We start from the raw sequence: 25724 nt of genomic DNA on the forward strand, positions 1-25724 counted from the left end.
AGTGGGGAAAATTCCTGCTGTGCCCCTGTCCCAATGACAGACGACACACAACGGCATAGCAAGGTCAAGAGCAACAAGCACTAAAAGTAGGGAGAGGTGGACGGGTGTTCCGAATGCATGCGCTGAAAGAGGAAGCTCTAGGTCACGTGCATGGCTATAAATAGGTCCCTCAAACTGTTTGAACTGCGTCCCATTGGCCAGATTGTACCCAGCTTTGAGGGATCTACCAATCGGGTGTTGTGGCTTACCAGCTGTACCCACAGGGTGTTGGTTGTCTAGGTCTCACCACAATACATGCCCTCTTTAAGTGTGGATCCAATTTCCCAGCAATAAATCAAATCAGAATTTTGACAAGTAAGTCAGAGTTTTGACAAGCCCAAGGATCATTGATAAGGAACCAAAGAACTGAGTGTGGCTTAACATTCAAACAGAGATTGCAAGAAATGGTGGCTGATAATCCACAGGAATAGGCCTTATACTTACTTAGATCAACAAGTAATTGATGGTCTACCTGTCAACCTTCAGATGATGCTGGAGTACAACTCCCATAATCCTTGATGATTTCCCATGCTGGCTGGAACTGAGACCAGCTAGAGTCCAACCTTGTAGGACTGCAGATTTCCCATCCCTGGCTTATCAAAATTGTCTACCCAGTTTAAAAATCTTTCAATTAACCAATAATTTAAAGAGAATGGATAGGGATTGGAAAGTATCAGTTTAACCATTCTGACCTATTACTGACTGCTGCCAGCTTCCTTGACTGGTATGCCCATTTCCCGTGCAAGGTTCTATCAACTAATCTGATGCATGAAAATAATTTTGATTCAGTTCTGCTTGCTTCAAATTTCCAGAGCATAAACTACAACAGTGTAATGTTTATAGTTAGTCCTGTTAATCAGTATGTGTTTCAGCTCTTGGATCTTCAGGTGATGGGCAGAATATAAATATTTGAAATAAGTAACAGTTGCAGTTAATTTTATTATCACCATAGCAAAAACTATAATACAATACATAAACACATAATCTGTTGTTGTTGTTGTTGTTGTTGCTGCTGCTGCTGTTGTTTAGTCGTGTCCGACTCTTCGTGACCCCATGGACCAGAGCACGCCAGGCACTCCTGTATTCCACTGCCTCCCACAGTTTGGTCAAACTCATGCTGGTAGCTTCGAGAACACTGTCCAACCATCTCGTCCTCTGTCGTCCCCTTCTCCTTGTGCCCTCAATCTTTCCTAACATCAGGGTCTTTTCCAGGGAGTCTTCTCTTCTCATGAGGTGGCCAAAATATTGGAGCCTCAGCTTCACAATCTGTCCTTCTAGTGAGCACTCAGGGCTGATTTCTTTAAGAATGGATAGGTTTGTTCTTCTTGCAGTCCATGGGACTCTCAAGAGTCTCCTCCAGCACCATAATTCAAAAGTGTCAATTCTTTGGCGATCAGCCTTCTTTATGGTCCAGCTCTCACTTCCATACATCACTACTGGGAAAACCATAGCTTTAACTATACGGACCTTTGTTGGCAAGGTGATGTCTCTGCTTTTTAAGATGCTGAGACATAATCTAGTATGTATTAAAAACAGCTTCCTGTTTAGAATTGCATACGTATATTTGTTTGTTCATATTTTATCATTTTCATTTGTCAGTTGTCAGATATCACGTTACTTAGGTTACATAAAAGACATATAAAACAGAGCATACAAGAATGAAAACAATTTCACCATAAAATCCCACCACTTCTGGCCCCAACTAATTATGGCTGTGCAGTAAGAACCAGGACGGTGCGCACAACCATGTTTGGCTGATGCATAATGCAAGACTCTGAATTTCAAGTCTTTTTTAAAAAAGCCATCAAGAGATAAAAACTGGAGCAACAAATCCTTGGGTTCCATTAGAGTGTTTTATAAAGGCATCAAAATAAGTCACTTCTATAGTGATGATTACACTGTGCTATCATTCCGCTAGAGGTCTCCAACTAGTGGTCAGGTCAAGGTCAGATCAAGATGCAAAAAGCTTCAAAGAACATCTGCTTGCAGAGGGAGACATGATAGTGAGTTGGCAAGACTGCTTTAACAGATGACTCCCTCTGACTTTCTTTCTTTTGGTATAATATCTATAATCTGCACAATCCTGCTGTAAAATGCCATTTCTAACTAAATATACCTGAACAAAAGTTTAGGTGCTTTGAAGAAAATAGAGACATGGGATTTATGAAAGAATGCAGAGGTATAAGTACAGTACACTGGAAAATAACTTTTCCTTAATGGGTAGGTAGCATGACAAAAGAGTATCGTGGTGACAGATGAATACCCATAGTAGATAAATATAACTTGCTTTATTTTCCAGATTTTGACATTAGAATGGGGAGGCTGTAAATCAGTTAAATCATTTGCTGATGGATACTAATACTGTTCATCAACTAACAAATTAATGGAAAATTTAATATAGCACTGCAGTATGAACTATGACTACTGGCTGACAATACAGAATTGCCTTGGCTAAGTGGTTTAGACAAGCTGTTTGCTATTTATACAATCTGAAATTAATTCTTCATATCCAGTCATTTCCAGGGATGCCTTGGAATGCCACCAAATTCTGCCTAAAGCAAAAAGCTAAACATACAACCACTTTACCATTTTATAATGTGTATGTAAAAAAAACAAAAAGTTTTCAAATGCGCTTTCAAATGCTCTTAAGTAGTATTTACCCATGCATTGTTGAACTACAGTTTTAAATGATTGTTAAGGTTTCCAAATTGCTGACAGTAAGATTTGTACACTTTGAATAAATATGTATAAGAGAAGCAACATCTGGATTTATAGACTGCCTAAATAGATATCCTCAAATAACTTATTTAAATTCTGTAGGTTGCTCTGAACCTCTGGGGATGAAATCAGGACATATACAGGATTATCAGATTACTGCTTCCAGTGTCTTCAGAACACTCAATATGGATATGTTTACATGGGAACCTAGAAAAGCTCGTCTGGACAAACAAGGCAAAGTGAATGCCTGGACATCGGGGCATAGTGACCAGTCGCAGTGGCTGCAGGTAAATAATTTGTAGTAATTATTGGGATCCATTTTTCTAAATAATATTTTTATAGAAGGACAAATGCTATAATGTATGAATGGGTTGGCTGTACTGAGTGAATAAGACTGCAAAGGCATATCTGAGTGTGTGGCATAGCTATCAACTTACAGATTTGAAAATAAGGGACCAGTAGCCTTGAAAATAAGGGACCAGCAGCCAAAATAAGGGACCTGCAGCCTCACCTGGTCTGGTCAAACTCGTGCTGGTAGCTTCGAGAACACTGTCCAACCAACTTTGTAACCAGAGGTTCAACTGAATAGAATCTGAATCACATGCACCACAAGGCCTATGCAGCCTCAACTTAAGATGGCTCCCCAGCCTGGCTTTGCACTGCAAAGTTTGCAGCAGCACGTGCAACAAAATGGCGTCCAGCATTCAAAAAACCCCTCAGCTTGCATTAACTAACCACACACAAGGCAAGCAAGCTCCACCCCACAGTCATTCTTAGACTTCTTATTGGGTGAGCAATACAGCCACAGCCAAGCAACACAGTTGGAGCCTCCCTCCTCCCTGGCCGGGAGGGAGGGAGGGAGAGGAGCTGCTTCCTTTGAAATTTAAGGGACATCATTTAAGGGACATCCATCAATAAGGGACAGCAGCAGGACATGGTGCTGGAATAAGGGACTGTCCCTTCAAATAAGGGACACTTGACAGCTATGGTGTGTGGTCCTTTAACTCATCATATTTTTGATTTGATTGATTGTGGTTCAATAGATGCAAATGGGCAAGTGGAAATATAACAGACGGGACACCTAGAAAACCATGTTATGATGTGTCTGTTGACTCTTCCCACAGAGTGATAGGATCAATCCAGAAATTGCTGAAATACAGTTTAATGGATGGAATATCAAGAAGCATGAGCCCAAATTGAATTCCTTTTATCAAAATCACAGAATCCCTTTAGATACAAGACCATGTGAACTTCTGTCATAAAGACATGACCAGTGCTTTTACGCATTTGAACATTAAACTCCAAGTTTCAAATTTGTCTCAGAGGGTTTAAATGACATAAATTGCTGATACGGATTCTACACAATAATTCTTTGAACATCCACATATACGCAACCCAAGCTGAGGTACTAGTGGGAACAAATCTTTTTAAATCCAGGTACTTATGCCTAACTTCATTATAGTTCATGCTGTTAGAAGAATCTTTCAAGTGAACTGAATCTTTGAACAGACAATCTTAAATCCCAGCTGGAAAGGTTTTATATGTGATTGGTTGGCTGTGTCGTGTCTGTGCTACAGCAATGGAAGAAAAGTGGCTGATTTTAATTAAATATTTTTGGATCAAATTTACAAAATCAGATTCACTGAACCATATTAAATCATTCAGTTGGAAATTCTCCAGAGCCATAGAATTGCAATTGATTATTTGTCAAAGCAAATGAACGTTTGAATTTGATTAATGAATTCTGAAAAAAGCATTATTTCTCCCATCTCCTGGTGTTTCGGGTTTTGGTGGAGGAGGTTTTTTGTTATTGTTTTTTTTTGAGGGGGACGGGTGGCTGCAAAAAATGCATTGGGCTACTATTCCAAAATTTGCCTTCCTTTTAACGTATTTGGCTCTAGTAAGATTGATTCTGCACTATAAATTCTTTAAGAAGCTGTACACATTGCTTGTTTTCAGCACTGGGGTGATTTACAAAAGTTCCTTGGAAGGCTAATATGCAAAAGAGCAACAAATCACCAAGCAGAAGACTATTTGACCAGTCACTGCTCAATTTACATATTAGAAACATTGTAGATTGCATTGTTTTGAAACCACTGCCAGGGGAGAATGGAATTCTCAGCATGAACCCTTAACTGCGCCAGAAGTGTGCTACTAGCCTCCTGCAATCTTTTCACATATAAATTATAACTTATTAGCTTTTCCTTCTTCAATTTCTTTACCTGCTGTTGCTAAGCAATTCAACAGAGCAATAAACATATTTGCTCTGAACTCACACATGGAGGGGGAAGGGGACAGACAGAACCTGTAGAACTTCCATGTCTATTTATTATCTTGGTAATTTAAGATGGGTATATTTAGTCAAGTCATTAATGCACTGTGATATCCCAAGCCATAGCAAAGAGGAATATGCATCTGCTACATGGAACATGCTGCTAGCTCAACTATATAAGCAAGCCAGTGAGGAAAGCAATAAGGCACTATGACTGGGAAGAAGTCAGGGTCACCAAGCCAGCCCTCAAATCACCAGGAGGTGCCCACATTGTGGACATCTCACTCTGCTTTATAAAACTTCTGCTATTTGGGAAGGCACTTGATAGAGCAGGTCAAGGATCCCTTTTCAGCTGAGGGGCACATTCCTTTCCGAGAAAGCTTCAGTGGGGCACATTGCAGTGGTGGGTAAAGCCAGAAGCAAAAGTGTGTGAAACAAGGGGTGCAAAAATTATATTTGTCCTGTAGGCTAGTTTCTACACACACTAGCATACCACTCTCTAGACAAGCAGGGTGCATTATCAGAGTTCCAGTATATATTTCAGCTGGGTAATAACAGTCAGAGTGTAAAGCAGGCAGTGAGAGGTGTGGCCTGAGGCGAGGAATCCAGATAGAGGGCTGATGGGCTGCATTATGTTCCCAGAACTGAGCCTTTCCACTTGTGGTATAGAGACAGAAGAGACAGAAAAACAAACCAGCTGGTTTTTGCCCCATCAATAAAAATGTCCACATAGGAGATCTAGGCCAGAGGTCGGCGACCTAAGGCCCATGGGCCAGTTCCGGCCCACGGCCTTTCTGTGGATTGCCATGGGGATTCCGTGCTTTTTTTTCGTGGCGCCATTTTTTCTCTCACTGGGGGGATCTGGAGGAGTGCCAGTATGCATGTGTACACGCTATTTCTGGTGCACTTCCAGGACAGAGGAGCCCCCGTGCACATGCACACACACTATTTCCGGTGCTCTTCCGACCCAACACATGGGCGCGCGCATCGAGAGGTCTGTCAGGGAGTGGACCAGACCGGCCTCAAAAAACGTTGCCGACCCCTGATCTAGGCTAACATAAGAAGGTGCCCCACTAGCACGCACACCTGAAAAGCTTTTTAGAGGTAGAGATGGGAAGGAAATTTGATTCAGTTCACTTTTAATTACCTAATTTGTGAACCAAAACATAACCATAATTCGAAATTCTGTACTTGCAGTTCTACAGGCAAGTAACGTGCACAAAAATGCACACATTAGTGTATAGTGTGTGTATAATTTCATATCTTAGTGAAATAACATACAGAGATGTTATTTCTCCCACTGTGTTTCCAAGTACATTTCAAAGTGTTGAAAGCACTTTGAAGCACTAAACGGCCTCAGCCGAGAATACCCGAAGGAGCGTCTCCACCCTCATCATTCAGCCTCCAAGGGCCTTCTGCCAGTTCCCTCCCTGCGAGAAGTGAGGCTACAGGGAACTAGGCAGAGGGCCTTCTCGGTAGTGGTGCCTGCCCGGTGGAACGCTCTCCCATCAGATATCAAAGAAATAAACCACTACCTGACTTTTAGAAGACATCTGAAGGCAGTCCTGTTTAGGGAACTTTTTAATGTTTTAAGTTAAATTCTGTTTTTAATGTTCTGTTGAAAGCCGCAGGGTAGAAATAAATTATTATTATTATTATTATTATTATTATTATTATTATTAATGGATTCTTTAAAGGGAAAGTGCTTTGCAGAAATGTGTATGTTAGGCAAAACTGCATGCAAATATGTATATATTAAGAGAAATTCATACGAAAATGCTGGTGAATTTCCAAGAGGCCTTTTAAAAAAAAGTTTCTTGCCCCTAGGATCTCTTGTTAAAAATTAAAGATCTCTTTGTTTTTATTGCATTCTATAAAGAACCCCTGCAAACCTCTTCAGAGTCTGGGGGAAGGATTCGTGCCAATCCAAAATCCTTTCTGGGGTGGGAGGGGAAGAAGAGCAGCATCTATTTCCAGACTAAGGTAGGAGCCAAGGGATACAGCTCCTCCCTTTGCCTGACACAGACTCTCTCTCTCTCTCTCTCTCTCTCACACACACACACACACACACAGAGAGAGAGAGAGAGAGAGAAATTGGATGGCAAATGAGAAAGTAGGAAATGCATGCAGACAGGCCGCTTTTCTGTCTCCTGCTGATCTCAAAAAACGAAATTCATTCGGGGACAATGTGGTATTACTTTGAGGTACATTATTCCACTGCTGGCGACAATGAATCTGTGGTTGTATGCAGATGGGCAGGGAATTAGGGAAGTGAGGAGGCGAGGCAATGACAGCCCTTATTATTTTCTCTAACAATTTATGTTATGTTCCAAACGCTTTCTCCTGTTGTACCTGATTGAGTATACAAATTGATTCATTCTGCATCCAGGTGGCTGCTGGCAGATTTTCTGTCAGTCTGAGAAGAGTAATGCGTGTTTCCCCCCACCCCCTCTTCAAACTATACAAAAACCCTGTGAGGCAAGTTATGGTTTCTGAAGAGAAATTATTCCCATTTGAGACACACACACACACACACACAGAGAGAGAGAGAGAGAGAGAGAGAGAGAGAGAGAGAGAGAGCGCCTAGGATAATGAGGGCAAAAAATTATTTGGCAATGTAATTTTAATATCAGAAGGTGGAGGTAACAGCTACAGCAAATGTGTGCCTACGACAAACACTACAGAAGGCAAATACGTCCTGTCACAAGGAAGTGTGAAATGGACCAAATGAAAGGACTGAAGGAATTATACTTTTGCCATTAATATGATACTAGTTGCATTGTACCTGTGCTTTGCATTTCTGAATACATTCCATCTCAGCGTTTATGGATGACACCCACTGATGTCTGCGTACTTCTGTAACAAAAATCTACTTTCACAACTGTACTTCCAGTTTCTTCCCCTGCCCTCTGCAGCCCCTGTGTGCATATGCTGGAAATATGCATCCAAGATTATTCCCAGACATCTCAATTTTTATGGGATGATAATAATAATAATAACAACAACAACAACCTGCCCATCTGGCTGGGTTTCCCCAACCACTCTGGGCAGCTTCCAACAAAATATTAAAATATAATAGTCTGTTAAACATTAAAAACTTTCCTAAACAGGGCTGCCTTCAGATGTCTTCTAAAAGTCTGGTAGTTGTTTTTCTCTTCAACATCTGGTCGGTGGAGCAGGTGGTTCTGCTGAATTGCAAACCACCTGAAAGAGTCTCCTGCTGCTGAATCAGCTGAAAGGCCATCAATATGGGATAAAGATAAAGATGATAAAGATAAATATAAAGAAGCGGATTGATAGCATAATCCTTTTCATGTCTGCATGTCCCCTCAGAATCCCAGGTTATAACTGAACAAGTTCTCACGGCAATTTGAAATAATAATAATAATAATAATAATAATAATAATTTTTATTTATATCCCGCCCTCCCCAGCCAAAGCCGGGCTCAGGGCGGCTAACAACAATCAAATAAACAATCAAATAATAACACATTCTAAAAATATTTCATTATAAAAATTAGTTAAAATCAAATTGATGGCAACCGATTAAACAAAATTCTGTGCAGGTTGCCAGAGGAGGGAGTCAGGCTGCGCCCTGACCAAAAGCCTGGCGGAACAACTCTGTCTTGCAGGCCCTGCGGAAAGATGTCAGGTCCCGCAGGGCCCTAGTCTCTTGTGACAGAGCATTCCACCAGTTTGGAGCCGCAGCCGAGAAGGCCCTGGCTCTAGTTGAGGCCAGCCTAACCTCTCTGAGGCCTGGGACCTTGAGGATGTTATTATTTGCAGACCGTAGGTTTCTCTGTGGGGCATACCAGGAGAGGCGGTCCCGTAGGTACGAGGGTCCTAGGCCATATAGGGCTTTAAAGGTTAAAACCAGCACCTTAAACCTGATCCTGTACTCCACCGGGAGCCAGTGCAGCTGGTATAATACCGGATGAATGTGCTCTCGCAGCGAAGACCCCATAAGGAGTCTCGCCGCGGCATTCTGCACCCGCTGGAGTTTCCGGGTCAGTCTCAAGGGCAGCCCCACGTAGAGCGAGTTACAATAATCCAGTCTGGAGGTGACCGTCGCATGGATCACAGTGGCTAGGTCAGGACGAGAGAGATAAGGGGCCAACTGCTTAGCTTGGCGGAGATGAAAAAATGCCGCCTTTGTTATAGCTGTAATCTGCGACTCCATAGAGAGGGAGGTATCGAAGATTACACCCAAACTCTTAACGGACGGTGCTGGCACTAATTGCACCCCCGCAAGAGATGGGAGTTGCCCCCTCGATCCCATATCGTCCCGCCCCAGCCAGAGGACCTCTGTCTTCGAAGGATTTAACTTCAACCGGCTCCCACGTAACCATCCAGCCACCGCTTCCAGACATCTGGTCAGCGTGTCTGGGGCCGAGTCAGGATGGCCATCCATCAACAGATAGAGTTGGGTGTCATCAGCATACTGATGGCAACCCAGCCCAAAACTCCGGACAAGCTGGGCGAGGGGGCGCATAAAGATGTTAAAAAGCATCGGGGAGAGAATTGCACCCTGAGGCACTCCACACACCAAGGAGTGGCGTGATGACAATTCCCCCCCAAGCGCCACCCTCTGTCCCCGACCAGAGAGAAACGAGCGCAGCCATTGAAGGACTGTGCCCTGGATCCCCACGTCGGCAAGGCGGTGGTCCAGGAGTTCGTGATCGACCATGTCAAAGGCTGCTGACAGATCTAGAAGAATCAGCAGCCCTGACCCGCCTCGATCCAGCTGCCTGCGGAGATCATCTGTTAGGGCGACCAGAGCCGTCTCGGTCCCATGACCAGCGCGGAAGCCGGACTGGAATGGGTCTAGAGCAGATGTTTCATCCAGAAACCTACCAAGCTGTTCAGCAACTGCTCTCTCAATCACCTTACCCAGGAATGGAAGATTCGAGACCGGGCGGTAATTGGATAGATCTGAGGGATCTAATGATGTTTTCTTTAAGAGCGGACGCACCACCGCCTCCTTCAATTCCCCTGGGAATATCCCGGTGCCAAGGGACAAGTTGATGATATCCCCCAGGGGGCCCCGCACCTCGTCTGGACACGCTCTAATCAGCCATGACGGGCACGGGTCAAGAGGACAGGTGGTGGGCTTTCCAGCTTGGAGGAATCTGTCCACATCGGCTGGAGATATCCGGTCAAAGTGGTCCAATACTGGACCCGAGGACAGTCGAGGGGCCTCCAGTTCCTTTATTGTATCCAAATTGGCAGGGAGGTCATGGCGGAGCATCAGGACCTTCTCCGCAAAAAAGCTCGCAAATGCCTCACAGCTGTGTGTCAGATTGTTATTTAAATTTGGCTGTCCTTCAAGGGACGTTAAAGACCGAATTATACTAAATAATTGTGCCGGGCGAGAGCTAGCGGATGCAATGGAGGCCGAGAAGTAAGACTTCTTAGCAGCCTTCACTGCCATCTCATAGGTTTTCATAAAAACCCTATAAGATGTTCTTGAGGCTCCGTCATGGGCACCCCGCCATACTCGCTCTAGCCGTCTGAGGTCCCGCTTCATTTTCCGAAGCTCCTCGGTAAACCAGGGAGCCCGGTTTCTGCGGGGTCGCAGAGGGCGCTTAGGTGCGATCTCATCGATGGCTGCCAGGAGCTGGGTATTCCAGCCCTCAACAAGCTCAGTCAATGAGTCGCCAGGGGGAGTAAGGTCCCGCAAGGCTTGACGGAATCTATCCGGGTCCATCAGCCTCTGCGGGCGAGCCCAAATCGGCTCGCCACCTAAGCAGGGTGGGGGTGGAAAGTCAATCCTGGCTTTCAGAGCGTAGTGATCAGACCATGGCACCTTCATCGAAGGAGACATGATCACATCTATACCGGCGCCAAAGATCAAATCCAGCGTGTGGCCTGCTTGATGTGTGGGGCCCGAAACAAACTGGGAGAGCCCTAGTGTCGCCATGGAAGACACCAGGTCCAGAGCCTGTGAGGAGGGAGTGGCATCAGCGTGGAAGTTGAAGTCTCCCAATACCAATAGGTTAGGGAACTCCAAGGCCCAGCCGGCCACCGCCTCCAGCAGGCCTGACAGGGTGGCTGCTGGTGCGCTAGGTGGCCGGTACACCAGCCAGACAGCCAAGCTCTCCTCGGAGCCCCACACTAGGCCAACACATTCAATGCCGGGGATCGATGGCGATGGTAGAGCCCTGAAAGAACAATCTTCCCGGATTAATACTGCCACCCCTCCCCCCCGGCCCACAGTCCGTGACTGGTGGAGGACGGAGAAACCCGGGGGCGCCATCTCTCGTAAGGTGACAGTTACCCCTTCGCGCACCCAGGTCTCCGTCACACAAGCCAGGTCAACTCCCTGCGAGATAAAGAAATCTCGCAGGGTAGCGGTTTTGTTGCCTATAGACCTGGCATTGCACAACACCAGTGAAGGAGGTGAGTAATCCTTGCTCACCCTACCCTCGTCTCTCGGGATGGGGCGCAGATTGGAAGGGGTACGAGCATATCCATATCTCGATCCCCTTCGCCTATAACATCTGCCCCCACCGCCATACCTCCCTCGCCCCACCACGGTGGCAATCCCAAGCCTCATATTAACCTCCATTTACAAATAGAAAGCAAAACAACCAAAACAATTATGCCCAAACAAAACCAATCCCCGCCCCACTCAGTGCCCAACCCCAAAAACAAAACAAAATGGAACAAACAAAAATACATAAATAAAAACCACCATTCACAGTGGTACAACAAAATAAACAATAAAAGCACATTTAAAACACCTTAAAATATATATAAACATCTTTAACATTTGCAGCAGATAATGAAATAATATAATATTATAAAAAACAACAACCCCCATTTAAGGTGCTGCAAATTAAAAGCAATTAAAACGTTTAAAACTATTTTGTCCATTGCTGCCGGTAGCTGCTCTGTCCTCTAAACTGTGATGGTAGTGCAGGCCCCGCCCCCCTAGGCCGGATAGAGTTGGCAGGAGTGGGAGCGGTCTTCCCAGCACTCACAAAGCAGCAACAGCAGTCGTGTCCCGGAGGCCTCTCCCAGGCCTCTCATGCTGTGGCGATGAATGCAGGCCCCGCCCCCTAGGCCAGATGGAGTTGGCAGAAAGGGAGCGGTCCTCCCAACACTCACGCGAGCAGCAGCACCAGCAGTCGTGTCCCGGAGGTCTCTCCCAAGCCTCTTATGCTGTGGCGATGAATGCAGGCCCCGCCCCCTAGGCCAGATGGAGTTGGCAGAAAGGGAGCGGTCCTCCCAACACTCACGCGAGCAGCAGCACCAGCAGTCGTGTCCCGGAGGCCTCTCCCAAGCCTCTTATGCTGTGGCGATGAATGCAGGCCCCGCCCCCTAGGCCAGATGGAGTTGGCAGAAAGGGAGCGGTCCTCCCAACACTCACGCGAGCAGCAGCACCAGCAGTCGTGTCCCGGAGGTCTCTCCCAAGCCTCTTATGCTGTGGCGATGAATGCAGGCCCCGCCCCCTAGGCCAGATGGAGTTGGCAGAAAGGGAGCGGTCCTCCCAACACTCACGCGAGCAGCAGCACCAGCAGTCGTGTCCCGGAGGCCTCTCCCAAGCCTCTTATGCTGTGGCGATGAATGCAGGCCCCGCCCCCTAGGCCAGATGGAGTTGGCAGAAAGGGAGCGGTCCTCCCAACACTCACGCGAGCAGCAGCACCAGCAGTCGTGTCCCGGAGGTCTCTCCCAAGCCTCTTATGCTGTGGCGATGAATGCAGGCCCCGCCCCCTAGGCCAGATGGAGTTGGCAGAAAGGGAGCGGTCCTCCCAACACTCACGCGAGCAGCATGAAAATAATATTAAAATAATCTCCATAATATAAATTTAAAAGACAGTATATTGGTGAATAAAATTGCAGGTAAACTTTTTGAGCTCAACCAAAGGCAGTATCAGACTAGCATTGTCTAAAAAGAAGAAGGTGGACAAGTACAAATATTTCCACACATTTGCTAAAAATAAGGCACCAAGTGTGCTGCCTCAGGAAAGTATTCATAGGTACATATGAGCATTCCAAAGTCAGGGTGCCACAGTTGTAAAGACACTCACTGTCATTGCTGACTGCCTAAACATAAGTGGGGTGGGGTGAGGAAAATACATAAAGGTCTCACATGAATTCCTAATTTATTGATTTCCCAAAAGTACCTCATCAACCAACCATAGGCTTCACAATCTTAGTGAGTGATTAAAAATACAAAGATATACTTGAGAGTCCAATCCAGACATGCTATACATCAGTTCTTGAAAGTACTTGCGACTCAATTTGATATATCTCTTCTTCTCAAACGTTGGTAAAAAAAAATGTGCTTTTATTTCCTGATTGCAGTAACTTGCCTTGCAAATTTCAGAAGCGTAATGGAGAAACTCACATGACCAAAGCAGATGATTCAATCTGTAAAAGCTTTTTAAAAATTGAAAACATAAAGTACCAATTGAAATAGTCATTTTGTCCCCTGGCATACAGCCTACTCTCTGACTTTGTCTTTGTCTCTACTTGTCATGCTGGAAAAAACATTAAACTTTGCCTTCTTTACGTAGAATTAATTCCCATTAATTATGCTGATTAGTGATAAAATGGACTCCACAGCATCCAAGGGCATTACCTGAGCAATGCACTTGACACAGTTTCTGGAGGTCATCGCCTCACCCACTTTGCCCTGCATATGATTTCAGGCTGAATCCATTATTCATATTAATAGTGTTGTTAAAGTGTACACTGTGGCATTGCCCTTTTGAAAATTGCTTTTAACTTTGCAAAGCTTCCATTCACCATTCATTTTATGAAAATGTTTATGGCTACAATAGAATTTAGGCATTCCATTTCAGTTTATTTTATTTCAATTTTTAGAAACTTTTTTAAAATGCAGCATTTAGGCTATAAACCTCTGGAAAGTAATTGAATTTATTCTGGCCAGCCACCTATCAGGACATTATTAACAAGGCAGGGCCGAAAAAGTTTTCTAGAAGTTTATTTTACAATCAGGAGTCCGTGAAATAAACAGGGGTAAGTGGTAGGGACATTTTAGGGTGGGTGTGTTTGTTTGGTTTTGCCTCCTTAGGTTCCATTTTCATTTAATGGCATGATAAGTAGCTATAAAAAGATGGTATGTTGCTAATAATAATAATAATAAATCTCCACTGCAAAATGTATGACATTCAGAAATAATTAAGGTGCCTAGTTTTTGTGATAGGGAATTGATAAACAATAATCTGGCGTACTAATTTGTGTTTCCATTCTTAGCTAAGCCTGAAAAAAAGCTTAAACTTTAGGGGCTCCTCCAGATTGCCTGTTAATTGAGCATTTGTCCTGCTTATGCAGACATTAGAATTTCTCCAGTCTTTATTGAGACTTTCCCATCAGGACCCAAAAGTGAAGTAGTTGAGGACTCTACTCATAGCTTCCCTGTTGCTTTGCTGTAGCAGAGGGGCATTGCTGATTAAGGGGAAATGTCATTTTTGGTCATGCCAGCCTGTTGCTGGATTATCCCTATGTTGCTATAAAATTCTTCTCAAGGAGGCTTATATAAATTTCAGGTGCTGAAGTCCTTTTTATGATATTGTCAGGAATGAGCCAGTTCCAAGTGGAACTTTACAGCCAGTTGCAGAATATGGGCAGAAACAGAAAGGTTTAGATTTGACGCAGGCTGGGCAGTGGCTACAGCTGCCTATGCCAACTCCCTCTGACCTTGAACGGCTGGTTGTCAAGCGAACAACTTAAAATGGGCTGGAACAAAGCCAAAGCTCTCAGGACGCTCAAACAGGTGCAAACAGACACAGAGACAGGCTTTCAGAACAGGAAGAGGTTGGAGCTGATCCAATAAGTCCGTAGAGTTGGCAAAAAGGAGGGCTGCTGGACAGGAAGCAAAACAAGAGACGTAAGGGGCGAAGGTTCAGTATCTTCTGTAGGAAGATGGGAACATGGACTCCTGACAGGTATTCATATTGGAGAGCCTACACTTTACATGTAGAAGGTCCCAGGAACCTCTAGGTCAGATTGGGAGAGACTCCTGTCTAAAACCTTAGAAAGCCACTGTCAATTAATCCAGACAATAGTGAGTCACATAGGAGACAACTCCTAGGGGCCAAGGTCCCTTCAGCCCCCCGCCATAAAATATTTGAGAGGGCCAACCCGCCCCCCCCATTCAATTGCCATTCAAATGGTGTCCATGTGCCATGTCTTGTGATCGATTATGTGGGGCAGGGCTTAAACCTCCCCCCCCATATTTTATTCAAGTTGGTGAGCTAAACGAACTCAGATGGCTTGACTCAATATAAAGCAGCTCCCTGTGCTCGGTTTCAGTGTTTTGTGTTGGCATTCAGGCTGGAATTGAGTAGAGCTATTAGTCAGAAGACAAAGGCTTACCCCTCCATTGTCTCCCAAGTCAGACGGATGTCAACTATCCTTGAACAGGAACAAAACGACTTAAAAATTTCCCCATATGAGTGCAGTTTATTATTATCAATATTGTGTTGTTGTTTTTAAAATAACATATTCACAATCATAATAATTTGTGGGCAATTCCTGCCCCCCCCAAGTCAGTTAAGACACTTACAGATCAGCAAAAGTCTCCTCCAGAAGATAAATCTTTCCAAGATGCCTGAAGCAAATCATTGAAGATGTTTCACCTATGGCTGAAGGAAAGGCATTGCAAAGTGCCATTTATTTTAATGGGGTGTCACAAAATTCACATGCAAGCCTTAGAGGCATGAAATGAAATTGGCCAGCAGCATACTTTATAATTAACTATAATTGATTATATTTAGGAAGAAATAAGAATAGAAAGTTGAGAACTTCAAGGCATATTAATTTGGATATGTGCATGTTTTCTTTAAAGATGATCCTTTACAAAATTTTGATACTTTATAGGTCTGACCAAAAAGGGTAGAGAAGGCATTATATTTAAGCAGCAAACATTATTAGTTCCCCACTTAAAGTTCACTATCCTCCCAGAATGCTTAGTACAAGATATAAATTATAAATTGTACCACTTGTGAAACCTCTCTGCTTCTGCAGTACAGGTACATGTCAGTCCCGTTTGACAGTATTTAAATATATCTTTGAATGTCAGTGGATTCCACTTCTCTTTTGCCAAGTAATCATTGAAGTGTGTACTTTATCTTATAGACAGACTTCTGATATTAGTTTATAGTTTATAGCCAGAATATCAGCTATGTTGCATTATGAATAGCTAGGGGACTGGTTTTGAGTGGTATGGAATATAATAAAAAATGAATTTACATAGACAAAGAAAATGATGGCAGCCACTGTTTTTCATTCCAGTCTTTTAAACTGATCACAGATGTTATCACTGGAAATAGCAAAGAGAAGAGCTGAAATATTGCTTTGTCTGACCAAATGACCTGTGCACCACTAGTCTTAGTCATTATGGCCACTGAAGGAAAAATATGTGGGAGAGGGGGTGGGTGGATTGGCTCCAGAGAGAGGTTGCTTCGAATCTCATCAAGAAAACATGGTAGTAACATGGGAAAGGTTAATCACCTTGTCCTATAGGCTTGCATTGACACTATGTTCCCACAAAAAAGGGCAGCAAAGAATTTGTTTCTAGACCACATGACTCTTTGTCCTAATGAAGGACTAAGGTGTACATTTGCTTTGATAGAAGCAAAGGAAGTAGGAAGTAGAACTTCACAGCACTTTCCTTTCCTTAGTCTGGAATGAAATTGTTTTGTTTCCTGAGATTCTTAAACCTGGATATCACTTGGCATATTTGATCTATCCATAATCTTCAACATTTGAACTTTCTCTTTCCTTTTCCAAACATTGAGGGTAGCATAGCCTCCAACATACCTCAGATGAAAATGGGTTCATTTCTCACTCCCCTCCCCACAACTGACCCTCCCTGATTCCCCATTTTTGTCCCCCTACCCTCGTTGCAGAGCATTTTCTTTCAGAACAAGGGCGAGTGCTGCCAGCACCGCTACACCAGTGGGACACAGCGCATATGCCCTATACCATTCTAAGAAAACCCCTTTATCTTATTCTTTGGTAGATTTACAAACATACAACAATAAATAAATTTTAGAAAGGGGCAAGATTATATGCAGAAGCACATAGCATTAAAAAATAATAATCAATAGGGGAATTCTGTGATGACATCATATGGTTACCAGATTTTTTTCAATGAATCAGGGGACACCATTTCTTCTTCTTTTTTGAAGCTGAATAGCAATAGGGAGTCAGTAGTTGCTTCCTTGTTTAACCTGGAGGTAGGCTGTATGAATTGTGTATAGCTTTGTAACAATTTGTTGGGTCTCTGGACCGTAATAAGGATTGTTGTTGTTGTAAAGGTAAAGGGTAAAGGGACCCTGGACTGTTAAGTCCAGTCATGGACAACTCTGGGGTTGCGGCGCTCATCTCGCTTTACTGGCTGAGGGAGCCAGTGTTTTGTCCGCAGACAGCTTTCCGGGTCATGTGGCCAGCATGATTAAGCTACTTCTGGCAAACCAGAGCAGCGCATGGAAACGTCATTTACCTTCCGGCTGGAGCGGTACCTATTTATCTACTTGCACTTTGACGTGCTTTCGAACTGCTAGGTTGGCAGGAGCTGGGACCGAGCAACGGGAGCTCACCCCGTCATGGGGATTCGAACTGCCAACCTTCTGATCAGCAAGCCCTAGGCTCTGTGGTTTAGACCACAGCACCACCCACATGTTGTATAAAGGTGCAAAGCCCTTCTTTCGCACCCTGTGAAACATAAATGTGCAGAGTTTTTTAAAAACTGGACAACGGCCACCTTCCCATGACTCCTGAGCCTCCCCTCAGTCAAAATAAAGGGGGAAGGGGGCAGGAGATCTGTTCCGCCGGACATTCCTAGTTCCCCTTCGGCAGTGGTGGCGGCAGTCAGCAGCCCGGAGCCAGCCTAGTAGCACAGTTGGCTCTGACTGGCTTCAGGAGCTGCTTGCTGTCCGCTGCCGTGGCGCCCACCATTTTTCCTCTCCAGAAGTCCGCATATGATGTATTGCTCACAAGACACATCATATGGGGACTTCCAGTGAGGAAAAATGGTGGGTCTCACATGGCAGCGAGCAGCTCCTGAAGCCAGCCAGAGCCAACTGCGCTACCAGGCTGGCTCCAGGCTGCTGAGACTGCCGCTGCCATGTTTCCCAGGGACAGATTCACAAATCTGGGGACTGTCCCCAGGAACCGGGGACATCTGGTAACCCTACATCAGAACCCAGGATGGCTTTCAAAATTCTGGGACAGTTTCTGGAAAATCAGGATGCATGGAGGGTATGAAGTAAAGGCAGAGAATTGGACCTGTATCACAGTATTTCAGAATCTGCAGTATTTGTTAGTTTACTTCTGGAAAGAGAAGAATTGTCACTTGAGGCTGCTTGGTAGTGCCACCTGTGCCCTTGAACCCATGTCTTATGATATGCAAGTATTCTTAATATATCACATAATTCTACATGGTCTTGTTTTTAGTGTTACTCTAGATGTGCGAGAGTATAAAAAAGGTAAAGGTACCCCTGCCCGTATGGGCCAGTCTTGACAGACTCTAGGGTTGTGCGCTCATCTCACTCTAGAGGCCGGGAGCCAGCGCTGTCCGCAGACACTTCCGGGTCACGTGGCCAGCGTGACGAAGCTGCTCTGGCGAACCGGCACCAGAGCAGCACACGGAAACGCCATTTACCTTCTCGCTATAAAGCGGTACCTATTTATCTACTTGCACTTAAGGGTGCTTTCGAACTGCTAGGTGGGCAGGAGCTGGGACCGAAAGATGGGAGCTCACCTCGCCGCAGGGATTCGAACCACCGGCCATGCGATCAGTATACTAATGTGTGATCTCAGCTATCCCAGACAAACCATGTTCGTGTACATATTTTGATATCCTGGAGGAAAACATAAAAATGAGATGTGGACAGTTCGTAGTTACTCAGAACAGGTTCTCACTCAGGCAAACACGCACACCTGAAACAATATCTATAGATACTTCCAAGTAACCCAAAACAGATTGCATCATACACTTCCAGAACACGTCAACACATGCGCTGGAGACTCTTGAAGACGTTCCTGTCTGTCCCAGTGTCCATCTGAATTGTCTGGTTTAGAGGAGGAGAGGTTTCTGGGAGAAGAATGAGCAGACTTGCAACCTAGAATAGTAAACTGCTTTGCTGTTCAATTTCACTAGTACTCAATTTCATGTGTATATAGTTTGTGCTCACTGTAAATGTTTGATCTACTATAAATTTTTATTGCACACATTTCTGCATTCCATTAAGTTGATATAAAAGCTATAAAAGGTATTCCTTAGGCACTACCCCCTCATCTAAAAAAACCTCCTTTCTTAAAAAGCGGGCAATTGTACTGTATTATTTTAATGGTTCACAGTACAGCTGTATTCAGCATAAACTTTGACTTGCATAACTGCAAATTTTAGGAAAAAGAAGAATGCCAGTTTCAGGTTTCCAGCAGTTGTCCACAAATCCCTCTGAGCATAAACGACTACATTTTGTAGATTACCAACCAAATATATATATATATAGTTTTATAGTGTTCAATTATGCTGAAAGCATATGCTTGGCACTTTTAGCGTTGCTGTCTTCCAACCAAGTCCTTGAACAATCAAAGACTGCTGAGGGGTGGACAGGCTTTGTCTGATCCTTGGCACTAAAGGCTGTAGATGAGAAACTTTCCTCCTGCTAACTTCTGTAAGTTAGCTGACCTTAAGGTCCAAGGCCAGTTTTGAACAACATTTTCCCCAGCAGCCCACCCATTGTTCAGAAGGGCCACCTGACCCTCCTGAAATGACTGTTGTATGAACAAAGTATCCATACATTACAAGAAAAGAGCAAGGTTCTTTAATAAGATCATGAGGCTTGCGGGGTGGAAATCAGATGGTTTGATGGAATTGCATTAGAAGCTACATATATGAAATGGAAATCACATCAACAGGTTTAGGTAAGGTCAAGCAAATAAGCCCAAATCAGTAATGACATATCGGTCTCTGAACAAAACTGACTCATGCAAGGCTACTGGAATTTAATGTAATACAGTATTTGACAAATCCAGGATTTATTTTTAAAATGTAGTATGGCAACTCAAGTTACCTCATTGTCAGGGCAAGTCAGCTTTGCAGTTCCACTATACAACTAAGCATAAAGAAGTGCAAAAGAAGCACGAGTTTCATTTATTGGGAATGAGTTCTGAACGTATGTGCAAGGGCTCATGCATTTATTCATATCACCATTCTACTATAAATCTTTAACCAGCACAACAAAGCTGTATTATGAGACTCTGGCTCATTTAAGAACTCTGCCTAAACCTCTAGATTTCATCTTACTTTTTTCTAGTATGGTTCCTAGGCATGGATTAGATAAAGTACACATAGACTAATTCTGTGCCAAGCTGGCAAATTATAAATAGAATACATTTGTCTTTTTCTTCTTGCATTACCAATAAAATCAAGGTGGACACTTATTGGGAAGAGGTTAGTGGTGACAAATCCCCGTCCAATTAATCTTAATTATAGGACTATTGCATCAGAGCCTTCCCCAGAAAACAATAGGGGAAATAACATAAATTATGTTGATGCTATAATCTGATACAGTGGTGGGCTGGGGATGGGGACAAGAGGGCCACATATTTGCATATTAAAGTACAAAAGTCAATATGGTGTTTTAATATTTTTTTTGTTATTTCCATACAGTCTGCAGGATATGGGCATAATAAATAAGCACTGTTTTCCCCACTAAACCTTGGCCATCATTTATTATCAACTGATCATTTATAACTTGTTCTTGTATTTGGTTTTGGGTAGCTTCTTCTATTGAGTAAAATTAAGTCATTCAGCTTGCAATCCTATACCAGCTTATCTGAGATGAGAAAGCCCTAATTAATTCAATGGTACTAATTTCTGAGCAGACTTATAGAGGATTGTACTGTACATTGTCCTTAGTTAGGGATCCATATTCCACATGTCATTGTGGTAAACTGTTTTTAAAGCTGAGGAGCATATTGAGAGGCACACTTTCATACCCTCCAACTTTTCTCCGATGAAAATAGGGACATCCTAGTCAATAATAATAATCCCTTGCCAATCTGACTAGGTTGTCCCAGCCACTCTGGGTGACTTCCAACATATATAAAAACATAATATAACAGGGCTGCCTTCAGATGGCTTGTGGGGGTCGGATAAGTCCATATCCTCCAATACTTCTCCAATGAAAATAGGAACGTCCTAAGGAAAAGCAGGACATTCCAGGATCAAATCAGAAACCCGGACAGCTTCTGTAAATCTGGGACTGTCCCTGGAAAATAGGGACACTTGGAGGGTCTGCACTTTGTTTTGGCATGAGAATCTGTTGTCCAGTACTTGGGCCCATATATGGTAATTTCTTTGGCTCCTGTGCCATAGCTGTCAACTTTTCCCTTTTCTTGCGAGGAATCCTATTCAGAATAAGGGAATTTCCCTTTAAAAAAGGGTAACATTGACAGCTATGCTACTGTGGCTACCCTACATTCCTTGATTCTTTAAGGTAGAATAGAGATTCTGGTAGATGGTAATAGCCGAAACTGAAGCAAGACAGAGAGGGAGTTTTGACAGAAAACAAAAAGGCACCTCCATCCACATTACTTTGAGAGTTTAAATGAAATGCAGTCACTAGACCCTGTATCATCCTTTCCTCTTCCCAATGGATTATCATGCTCCCTTTTCATTTTTCATATATCAAAATAGCTTCATTTGTTTACATGTACGCAATATTTTCTGTGCTGTTTAAAAAAGCAGATTGTCTTGTAAAGAAGCACATATTGTGTGCCTGTGTTTGTGCACTGATAGAATGAAGCAGGGGGCATCTAAATCATTTTTGCTTAAGACAACCAAGCCTGCTTTCTGCTTATATTCTGACTCTTCCTGATGGTCCCCTCTTTTGAAATCCCTGAGCAGTTTTAAAACAGCTGCTTGTCGTTTTTACTGTTGGCATGTTGTTTTCCAAAGGCATCTGTCACAAAACAATGAAAACAAAGAAGATCCCCCTTTTTAATCATCTTTTCCAACAACTACATGTATAGGATTTAAAAACAGGCCAGAACCTTCATATGAATGAGATAAGAGTAAAAAGTAGTTGAGTAGTTCCCATATATTTATTTATTTAAGTTTGTTCCTCATACAGACCCCAGATGCCCACAGTTTGCAATGTGAATGACTGAGTCATCAGATTCAGCTCAACATTGGTGTTGTGTTGTGCAGAACTTGTAGTAAAATAGTGAAATTGAGACCCAGCATATGGCTATCTGGTTACTTACTGTACACAGAATGTTCTCTGTCCAGATAACAGAGAGGGGGTGAAGATTCTTGGAACAGTGTCGTGGAATAGTGAATAAACTTTGGAGTTTTCCAAAACTATTCATCAGGCTGAATATTAAAATGTGAGAGTGGGGGGAGATCAGAGGGTAATTTTTTTGTGAACTAACAGGCCATCATTTAAACCAGGGATGGGAAACTTCTAGCGCTCCAGCTGTTGTTGAACTTCAACTCCAATTATCCCTGACCATTGGCCAAGCTGTCTGTGACTGATAGGAATTGGAGTCCAACAGCATCTATCGTGCCATAAATAATACATTGGTGTAGGAAAAAGTAAAAAGCCTAACTGGATTATGCCCTCCTAGGTCCTTTGCAAGTTTGAGGTTAAACCGAGAGATGGTGGCTGAAGAAGCACACAACGACCTATTCCTCATTTTTGAAAATACGAAATCCAGCAGTTATCCAATTATGTCTCCAGGACAGCATGGAGCATCATCATTTTTGCAAACTCAGCACAGAAAACTGATTGATTGCTTTAAATGTTCAGCTCGATCCACTTTGAAGGAGCAGAAATAAGAGGATTTATTTTCTTTTTTAAAAAATGAAAACTCATCTCCATTAGATCAAAATGAAATAGAACAGAATAAAATCAGACAAAAGACATTAAATCATTTCGCTTTCTGCCAGGCTAACTCAACCCTGTCCCACCCAAAGAAAAAAACAGGACTCAAATGAAGGTTTTACAATGGTTCCATGGTTCAGTTGTTCATGCTGATATTGGCAAGTTTCTGCTGGAAACACAATCCATGTGTGCTTTTGCTGTTTGAACATGCTGTATAGATGGTAGTATTAAGGAAGAGTCCACAGGCCACTAAGCATACATAAGGCTGCCACCAAAAGCAGTCGCCCTGTGCTTCCTCTTATGATCTTCCCTGTAATGCCTAGTAATACAAACCAGAAGGCATACTGCCATTATAGTTACAGATAGGTAGCCGTGTTGGTCTGCCATAGTCAAAATTAAAAAATCCTTCCAGTAGCACCTTAAAGACCAACTAACTTAGTTGGTCTTTAAGGTGCTACTGGAAGGATTTTTTTATTTTGCCATTATAGTGTGAGTTTTCTACTCCGGCTGCTATTTGTAGCCTGTCAAATGTAATGATTCTACTAGACATTACCAGGGAAAAGAGTAAGAGGCTACCCAAGCTATGTGTGTTCTGCAGCATGAAGCCTCAGCAACCTTAGGCATGGTGTATGTTGTATATAATCTCTTTAGGACTCTTTAGGTCAGAGCTAACATTGTGTTCTCTGCTGGCAGTAAAGACGCTGGAGCACTACTCTGATAATAGGTTAGAAAATAGGCTGACGTAATTTGCACCATCTGAAGTTTCTACTACTAGGTAATGGTAACCTAGTCTCAAAGGGACAGTCACCCAGTCTGTGACTGGCAGTCAAACAGTCCTTGTATGGGCAATCTCACCAGGTAGCCATCCTGTCCACTATAGCAACCTGAAATTCCAGGCATAGTGATAAATTAAGGATCTAATCTCAGGTTGTGAACCTGAGTGATCACAGAAGATAACTTCATCAGAGATAACCTCTCACACCACCAGCAGCCTCTACAACATGCAAATAATTAAGTTATTATTCCAGGTCCTATTGGGGAAAGTGTAAAGAAATCTGTACATGGAGGAAGAAATTTAAACCTTGCTTTCTGACTCTGCCCACAACTTGCATGAATCAATTGTTTTTCCTGAACAGTGTCACATGCATGTACACCCTGAAATCCTTAGGAAAAGTGGGCAATTTCCCATCAGTATACTCTGAGAACTTTCTAGTAGGACATAGAGGACATTTGGCCCCCAGACTTGAGATTCTTCACCCATGATCATCATCAGAGCACACTAGTTCTTATAGCTCTCTAGGCAAGATCAAAAATTTACAATTCTTTAGGCTGAAGGCTTGCTGGCAGTTACAGCCTTAGGGCTTTTGGTGATGGCATTTCTTGAAGTCGGAAACAAGGCTATAACAGTCCTAATACTGCACCCCACTTTCCCACTTTGTGACAAGGGTGTCTTCCTTGAATTGATAGAAATAGACAAGGGTGTCTTCCAATCCTCCCCACTGAAATCCTGCACACAGTTACCTGGGAGTAAGTCCTACTGAGCTCAGCAAGGTTTAATTCTGAGTAGGCCTTGCACTGTGAGTCTCAAACAATATTCTGGACCCTATTGATTTCAGAGGAACTTAAGTTCATCTCTGGGTGCCCCTGCCAAATGAGCTGTGGCAGGTGGTTAATTGATATAATTTTCTATGTTGCTATGGTATGCCCTCTCCAGAGAGGCTCACTTGGTACCCACGTGATGATCCTGTAGACCACCAGGTGAAATGCCTTTTTATTTTCTCAGGTGTTTTAAACTCTGAAGAAATTTCAGTGCTTTTTCAAATGCTGTTTTATGTGGTTTGCTGCTGGTGGTTTTATATCTTCTGTTTCTGCTTTTTCTTTTCATTGTGATTGTTACAATTTTGTGTTCACCACCCTGAAGACATTAGTTGTTGCCTGGTATACACATGTAGTTAATGAAATAAATAATAAAGATATGCCAAATGGGCCATAGTGTGAATGAGCTAGACTTATTGAGAAGGTGGGGGCAGGAAACAGAGGTGGTTTCTACAAATTAAGAACCTTTCTCTACAATTTTCCTTTAAACTCTTTATTCTGCAAACGATATTCTTTGCCCTGCATTAAAGTATATAAGCAAATTAAATTTTAATACAGCAGAACACTACCCAAAACATTAAAATTAATTATTCAAATTCAATCTGTAATCCAATTTTACAGAAAGAGTCTCAGCATAGCATTTTCACCATCAAAGCAATTTGATTTCTTTAAAAAAGAAAAAAAAGAATCTCAGCCTTGAGGTGAGTATTTGTTGGGTAATTTGGTGTTATGTATTTTTACGTGACTGGCTCCATATTGTGCAACAGACTCAAGAAAGAAAACATCATAAGACAGGCCAATAAAAGCATTGCCCAAGCACTCACTTGTAAAATTTGTTGTTTTGAGCACAGCAGTGAAGTAAATTAATCAGAATGTGGAACGGGTATAAATGGCTGCCTTGCATTCCTGTTATTTGAATATTAATTATTTTATAGCTTAAAACTTAGTGTCACATAGCCTGACAAACTTGGTTGTAGCTGTCTGCTGGGATTTTACAGCTCACAAACTGCCATTAACTATCCCCATTAAACTCATTGAAATGTTTTTAACAGGATACTTAGTATCCAAGATAAACAATAAGTACTTGAAGACTTCTATATTATGTAAATAACATGAACTGGGTCCTAGGGAAACCTAATGCTGTATGTATCTGCTTTAAGGAATAAAAGGTAATTGTTAAGCAAAATAACGTAAAATATTCTGAATATTCTTGAAGCACTGCCTTTT

The 25724-nt window shown here is 43.0% G+C and overlaps 1 protein-coding gene across 1 annotated transcript in view; it reads left to right on the forward strand.

Moving 5' to 3' along the window:
• Positions 1-25724, forward strand: part of EDIL3 (EGF like repeats and discoidin domains 3) — a 247658-nt gene that overhangs the window by 191644 nt on the left and 30290 nt on the right. Inside the window, exon 9 of the mRNA XM_083465367.1 lies at positions 2860-3044. Within this exon, the coding sequence (XP_083321493.1) occupies positions 2860-3044 (185 nt within the window). The remainder of the gene's footprint in view (positions 1-2859; positions 3045-25724) is intronic.

This window comes from Podarcis liolepis, assembly GCF_965112155.1.
Source record: "Podarcis liolepis genome assembly, chromosome: 11".
Lineage (NCBI taxonomy): Eukaryota > Metazoa > Chordata > Lepidosauria > Squamata > Lacertidae > Podarcis > Podarcis liolepis.